The sequence below is a fragment of the Camelus dromedarius genome, chromosome 18 (assembly GCF_036321535.1).
Source record: "Camelus dromedarius isolate mCamDro1 chromosome 18, mCamDro1.pat, whole genome shotgun sequence".
In the NCBI taxonomy this organism is placed as follows: Eukaryota; Metazoa; Chordata; class Mammalia; order Artiodactyla; family Camelidae; genus Camelus; species Camelus dromedarius.
In genome coordinates, this window is record NC_087453.1 from 31,561,872 (window position 1) to 31,569,909 (window position 8,038).

Sequence of the window (8,038 nt, forward strand, 5' to 3'; positions counted from 1 at the left end):
GTCACAGTATGAAATTCTTAAGTTTGTAAGGATCAAGTAAGCTTGTATTTATGAATTTCTTAGCAAAGAGTGTGATGTAAAAGTTTGTTAAATAAAATTTTAAAAATCATCTCATATACAGAGTTATGGGTGGGAAAACAGATTATACTGACTTCTCTTGGACACTCAACCCTGAGAATGCAGGATATCATTACAAACATATGACAGGTTTATATACTCTGGGTTATTAGTCATTATCCCTCTAACCCAGGCACATTTTCTCTCCTGCTAAGAGGTAGTGGAATCATGGGGATAAATCAATAATATTTAATTTCCATTTTCATTTCCATAAAAAAGTTCTACTTGCTTAAAGCACATGCCCTGATACTAGGCTTGGAGTATTTGTAATATCTGGATATCAATATAAAAGCATGTAGCTTCTGGTCACACAAAATAATCTAGTGACTTAGTGATTTTGAAAAGGAGGGCAGTGAGTACTAATCATATATTCCAACAAAGTATAGGAAAAAATTAATTATTGACTAATTAAAATGCTAAATACTTAATTTATCAATTCAATCACTGAATAATTAAATTATTGATAAATAATTTGATAATTAACTTATTAAATAATTACATTACCATATTATTTACTAAGAAGTTATACATTTTGAAGTCTACAAAGAAGCCCCTTTATCATATGAGGGCATTTCCAGTCATTTAAAGAACCAGGCCTCTGGACAGCAAATGGCAATTTAAACAACAAACAAGTTGAAATCAGAATTCTTACAAACAATATATTAGTAAGAACATGTGGGTTTTATTAATTCCACAACTATTATTGAGCAACTATGTAGACTCTGGTCTAGGTTCTGGGGATTCAGCAGTGGGTAAGATAGAAATCTCTGCCCAGATGGGGCTCACAATCTAGAGCCAGAGGCTGACAACAGATGGGAAATAAGTGTGTGTGTGTGTGTGTGTGTGTGTGTGTGTAGACAGCATTAAATACTAAAGGAAACTAGCAGGAGAGGGAGCAACCAGATTGTGAAGTTAGTCTCACAAAGAAGATAGCATCTGAGTAAAGACTTGAAAGGAGGGAGGCACAGGCACTGGGAAGTCTGGGAAGTGAAAACATGAGAGAAGTGCAGAGTCCTCAGGTGGGAGGATGCAGGGCTGAGGGCCCTAGTGTGGCTGGAATACAGGGAGCACCTGGAAACAGCAGAAGGTGAGTCAGAGGACCAAGCCACATGGAACTGAGGCCATTGTATGAATCTGAGCCTTTACTCTGAGTGAAATGGGAGACTTGGGAAGGATTTGGGCAGAAGAGTGAGATAGGGGTGTCATATCAGCAGGGTCACAGAAGCTGCTGTGTTGAGAGACTCTTAGAGGAGGGCAAGGTGGGGGTGGAGGTGGGGTATGGCAATATAAAGACATGTCCATGGATTATTTAATAATCATCCCATTTGGATGTGGGATGGTTCCATCCCCTGAAGCTGATGGGCTTGTCTGGGGCTGCTACAACCTACAGAGCAGGGACATGAAGCTGACCTCTGAGGCTAGCTTATAAAGGGCCATGAGATTTCCACTTCATTTTCTAGGAAACTCTCGAGGAGCCATCCCTGCTGGAGAAGCCACATGGGGCGCACAGTCCACAGTCCTGGCTTGTCCTGTTTCTCATCCATCCCAGCCTGGGTGCCACACACGAGGGTGAGGAAGCCATCTTGCAGGCAAATCTCCTGGTCCAGCCATTCAAGGCCCAGCCAACTGAGGCCCCAGATACCATGGAATAGGGAAGAGCAGCCCCATGGTCTGCTCTGAATTCCTGCCCAACAGAACCCATGAGCATAACAAAGTGGTGGTTGTTTAATGCCACTCTGAGCTGGGATGGATTGTTATACAGCAGTGAATAACCAGTGCACCAGGAAAAGGCATGAAGCTCCCATAACAATCAAAGTGAGAGGCAGTGGTGGCTGAGACCACAGTGGCTGCTGTGGGAGAGGTGAGGAGTGGTCAGATTTAGGACGTGCCTGAAAGTGGGATCATGAGTTGCTGACACACTGACTGTAGAATGAAAGAGAGAAATCATGAACCATGCCCAGGTTTTTGGTGTGAGCCCCTGAAAGGACAGAGGTGTCATTTACTGAGATGGGAAAGGCTATAAGGGAAGCAGGTTTGGGACAGAGGGAGGCAGTATCAGGAGCTCAGTTTTGGACGTGTTCAACTGGTGATGCTTTTGATCATTCAGGTGAAAAGGTCAAGTAGGCAGTTGTAAATTATATACATATATGTGTATATACATGTATATATTTTATATGTAAGATACATGTATACACACACGTATACATATAGAGAAGAGACAAGGTCAGATCTTCATGAGAGATACGCAGTTAGAAAAGAGGAAGGATACAAGGACTGACAATGGGTTACTCCATTGTTCAAAGGTCAAGGAGAAGAGGAAAACCAGGAATAGAAACTGCAGAGGAACAGCTAGTAATATAGGAAGGTCATAACCTGGCAGCCAAGAGAAGAAGGTGCTTTAAGAAGGAGGAGTGATGACTAGTGTCAGGTGCTGTTGACAGGCCAAGGAAAATGAGGATTGAGAACCTATCTTTGGATGAGGGCATTCAAGGCTTTAAGACTGTCACTTACTGAGCGCCTATTAAATGCCAGGCACTGTCCTGAACACTCATGTATAATAGCAGTAGAGAAGGAAGAGGCAGCTGCAGGCTAACTTTAATTGATAATAGCTGCCATTTATTGGGTCTCTACTCCACATGTGATAGCTATTGGGAGCCTTACATATGCAATTCATTTAATCTTCCCCTTGCCTTGTGAGGAATGGCTCAGAGACATGAAGCTACCTCCCCCATGTGGCACAGCTATTAAGAGGCAAAACTAAAACTCAAACCCAATTCTAGCTGATGTCAAGGCCTGTGGTCTTCTGGATATCATTTTTCCTTAAGCAGTTCCCTGGGAAATCCTGAAGGGTCCCTGGGGTGTGAAAAGTCAGCAGGAAAGATACATCTTTCTGTTGCGATCAGTTTTACTCAAGATTTTAAGGGAGGATATGAAAGTAATTTTATAGTAAAAGAACTATGAATGTAAAGTGGAATGCAGAGTTCTAATATCAATTTTTAAATAAATGGATAACACACGTGGGCTTGTTGTCTGAGTCACTTTGGCTTATGTGTCGGTTTCTCTCCTTGGAACATCAAATTATGAATTTATCTTCTCTGGAAAAGCTGATTTACTGTTTTTTCTAACTGGGTTGTGAGAACTGAGGTTCTTAACCTGGGGATCATAGAAAGTCTGGGAAGACATGAACCCTCTACATGGAAAATTTTCTAATACAGACAGACTCACTTTTCTGTGACAGTGTCTACCAGCTTCTTAAAGGACCCTTGACTTCCAAAGGCCAAGCTCCACATGGCAGAGGAAGAACAGTCAGGGGTGACTTGGGGGTAACGGGTCGTGACTTGTATGTGGCCATTTTCCTGGGCAACTTCTGAAGGCCCAGTTGTACCACAGCTGGACAACAATCATGGTGACCAAGCTACATGAATGCTACCAGATGAAGTTTGAGCTGTAAAACAGTGTCGGTTCTTTGACAGTTTGGCACCTAACATTTGAAATCAGGGCCAGTCAGGGAAACCTAGTAAAAGTATTGGGTCATAATTGTTCCTCAGACTTGCACACTCTGGGATCAAGTGTTCATAGAACCACTCAGGGAAAAGAAGATATCTTACATCCATCTATTGCTTTTAAAAAATATAAATAAGTCTGAATTAAGAAGATCCAAGATTCCTTGAATCATTTTTCCTAAATGTGTATGAGAAAATAGGACCTTACTTATGACTTCTTATTCTTCTCACCCTTTCTGCCTGTAGTTCAGAGGTGACAGATTAGTTCCTGGTAGCAATGTCTCCCTGAAATCTACATTATTGCAATTCTGAAGGACAGGATGCAAATACTTAAAAAATCAGGAGAGTCTATCTCCCTTCCCACCCCATCAGGATTTCCAGCCTCTTGTGAAAATCATGAGATTTGTCAACATGAGACCTGTGTTTACTCAGGAGACAATGAGCTTTGTTCAGGTAAACCCATTCTTACCACTTCCTATTGTCCACACCTGACCCTGCCAGAGTCCTAGTCATTTGTAATCTCAGCCTCTGCTGTAATCAAATGCTCTTAAATGTTGCAAAACTCTTGAATGTGACAGATGAAGGAAACTGTGTAGAACACTTTTGAATACTACTTAGAGCTATGCTCAATAGTTTTTGTTTGAATTGTTTTCAAATGTTTAATATAAATTGTGAATTAACAGGTCAATGACTTTGTTTCTAATATGGTGCCAACTACATCTATCTTCTCACACGAATTTACAGCTTGGTAAATTTTAGAATTCCAGGAACTAATTAGTTCAGGCCAAATGAAACAGAGGTGAAAAAACTTAGTAAAAAGATTAAATTTAGTGCATTTCAAAATAAATTTCTTGATAGTAATTGAGTTAATGTCAATCTACCTCTAATAGAGTTTTCAAAGAGAAACAAAGAGGTAAAATTAATGTATAAATAATATTTAAATAAATTTAAAATAGCTATAATTAATTTATAATTGGCAGATATTAAATATACCTAAACACAGTTATCATTTTAATTAACAAAACACATTTATTCTTTTAATTAAAACATCTGAACCTGAACACATACAAGTTGCTTCACCTGTTTCTCCATAGACAACACAACACATTCTAGACCTGCTAAGGCTGAATAATCACACTTCAGATTTGACAGCCTTCAGACAACTGAGCTTTTGCATTGCAGATATTTGTATTTATTTTATTTGCATAGATCAGCCAGACACTCTTCTTAATCACAGAGTCTTTAGGCAAAACACAAATTAAAAGAAAAGAAAAATATAAAACCCAGGAAAGCACATCTTTGCCAAGATTGATGGCCAAAATAAACTCTTTCCTCAAAATGTAAATTCCAGCTCTGAAAATAGTTATGATGAGATTGCAAAATGATTTTTCTCAACATTTTAATGAAGCAGAATAGCTATGTGTTCACTTATTTATTTCTGTTTAACAAACCACCACCATATTGAAAACAACAAATCATTTGTTTACTCAAGAATCTGTAAGCTGAGCAGGGCTCAGTGGGGAGAAGTCATCTCTACGCCATGGAGTATCCATTAGAGCAGAGAGATCTCGGGTTGGAAGACCCATTTCTAAGTTAGCTGTCTCATACAGCTCACAAGCTGGCGCTGCATCTCAGCTAAGAGCACAGCAAGGGAACTTTGTTTCTCTACTTGGGCTTCTCCTGGGCACCCTGGGCTTCCTTCAGACATGGTGGCTGGGTTCCAAGAGTGAGTGTTCTAAGATGACTAGGTTTAAACTGTGAGGTTTTTAGTCAAGACCTAGTCCTCAAAGCAAAATGAATTAAAACCAGTGACTGAGGACAATGAAAGTAAAGACAATTACATCCACATCCTTGGAGGGAAATAAAGGTCTTTGTCTGTCTGACTACACTGAAAACACAGCAGGGTTTCATCTTTCCAGAAAATATTTTCTCAGCCATAATGGAGGTTCCCAGTGGAAGCCAATTTCAACTTAGTAATATCTATAAATACATCTGAGCCAACAGGCTCTGGATGGCCCTCCAGAAGGAACCGTCAGAAAAGGCAGTAGCTGCGCTGATATTTCCTGCTGATCCTAGGGAAGCTTCAGTGTCCAGAGGTACTTACAGTCTTATAGGAGCACTTAGTAATGAGCCTTCAGAATCCTGGTTTTTGTCCTTACCTAGGAGAGCTTGTAACCAGCTAGCCAAGCCTCTAACTCAGATGCTGGAAGATAGTTGCAAAACCAAGATAAAGGAGACAGAGAGGAGAATGGCTTTGAGAGCGTCGCTACCCAAATGAGAGCCGTCAGGGTCAGAGTGGTCCAGAGGGGGAGTCGGCCGGGGGCCAGTGTTACAGGCATTTAAGGGGAAAAGAGCATCTGGAGTGGGAGTGGTCTGATTCGAGGCAGTGATGGAGAGGTGGTGGGTATTAGCATGGTTGTCCTCATGTGAATGTTGAGAGTTGATGGCTTTTTCTTCACAGGATACTCAGCTGGGAGAGGCCAGCCCTGAGGGTTGTGGTGGACACTTCCAAGGCTAGGGTAATGCCTTTTGTTAAGAGGGGAACACATTTGGGAGACCACGGCATCTTCTCACACCACCCAGGTTGCAGAGTCCCTGTCACCTTCTTCATTTCACTGGATGCACAGATTTTATCCACTGAATCCTGGGTTGGCCCCCAGTAGGCTGCACCTGTCCTGTGATCTTAGAACAATCTGACTTTCCCTGGTTCTCTGTGCATGGATGCATGAAACAGGACGATATGGGTTCCCTGCCCAGGTTCTCATGTCCACCAGTGAAGTTACCTGTGTGGCTGTGCCGATCTGCTCCTGGAGCAGGTGAGCTGACCCCGGCTGCATGGAGCCCAGGGCATGGGCATCCTGTGAGAAGTGGGGACTGCCTGTTTACCAGTGGCCAGCAGACCGCCTGCCTATTTGAACAAGCTGACAACATTTCTCGGTTCTTCCTCCTCTCCTCCTCAGTAAGTTCCCATCAAACATAGTGTCCCAGCAGGAGCCAAATTTTTTTTTAAAGTATCAAGATTGAAAACAACTCAAAGGTTGCTTGGTTTGCAGCCTTTGAGTTGCAGCCTGTTTGCAGACTGTAACAATAAGCCACCCTTTCTGGAGTGTCTTAGAAAGGAATGCTTGTGTTGTCAAGTTTCAAAGAAAGACTCTGGCCCCAAATCATGCTGGAAGCTATGACAATGCTCCAGTAAACAACGAAATACAGTCCCCTTTCAGAGAAGCATTTCTCATGTCCCAGAGGAGAAGCCATCCTCTGTCCACCACTCACCCCCCTCAACCAGGATCTCAGCTGTGTTTACTTTCACTTCCTCTTTGTCTTACAAAGCAGGATGAAAGCAATCTGGTGTGATTTCTTGATGGACTTAAGTTTAGCTGGGGAGATTTAGCCTTCAGAATCACGCTCCTCAAAACGCTTGAGAGAAAACAGAAGTCTAGCTGCGAAGAGTGCACGTGAAGGGTTAAGGCTCTCGGGTCTCTGTGTGTCCTCTTTCTCAGAGAGAAGAAATTCCCTCCTTAACCCACGCCCAAACTTTTTGGTAGCCAAGTGTTTAAAATTAGCTAAAGTGAAGAGTCAAAACACACAAAACACTTCCTGGAAAGGATTTTCAGTTAGGACAGCTTCAAACAGCTTTGCCAAGGAAGACTGAAAAGTTCAGGTCATTGAGAACAAGGGGGAGGGCTGGACTCTTACCTGGGCTTCTCTCACTGTCCCGTTCTCTGTGCAGTTTTCACTGTGACTGTCCTCGCTCTGACTGTGAAGAGTCCCATTGCAAACAGCTCCACCTCCAGGATCAGCCATTTGTCAGAAATGATAGACCTGGCAGGTTTTCCTCCACAGGATCTTGGTGAGCTCTAGTTTTGAAGTTGGTGAGGGAAAGAGATAAAGCACGTCTGCTGAACTGGAAGAATCCTACCAATCAGGCTTTTCCGGAAGAGGAGCAACGGCCTATATTTTGGGCTGATCTTTGAGACTAAAAACAGCTACCTTTACACTCCTCAATTCACTGTGGCCTCCATGACAACAAAACTGCTCCTGGAACTACAAAGGAGGTGCCCATGCTGGGTCCCTGCATGGACTGAGGCAACCAGGAGGCTGCACACCCCAGTGGCAAACTGTGAGGAGGCCGGCAGGGAGGTGGAGAATCTTTTAAAGACACACACACACACACCCACCCCACTCTGCATGCTCAGTCAGTCTTCTCCACAGAGTCAGTGCAGAATTTACCTCCAACCCTCCCACACCTCCCTCTTGCATCTAATTACATCTTTGGTTATAAACCAAGCTCAAAGTCAACATTTCTCTTTGTGGTAAAATAACATTTAGAAGTGCTTTACAGGGGCTCCAGGGAGGAGAGAATGTGAAGTTACTGGGTTTAATGGGTGCAGAGTTTCAGTTGAAGAAGATAGACAAGG

General features: G+C 42.5%; 1 protein-coding gene across 1 annotated transcript in view; it reads right to left on the minus strand.

Moving 5' to 3' along the window:
- Nucleotides 1-7,787, minus strand: part of LOC105101171 (serine palmitoyltransferase 3) — a 136,514-nt gene extending 128,727 nt beyond the window's left edge. The window contains exon 1 of the mRNA XM_010994272.3: nt 7,317-7,787. Coding sequence (XP_010992574.2) covers nt 7,317-7,424 — 108 coding nt within the window. The 5' untranslated portion in view covers nt 7,425-7,787. The remainder of the gene's footprint in view (nt 1-7,316) is intronic.
- Between the last annotated feature and the right edge of the window lie 251 nt (nt 7,788-8,038).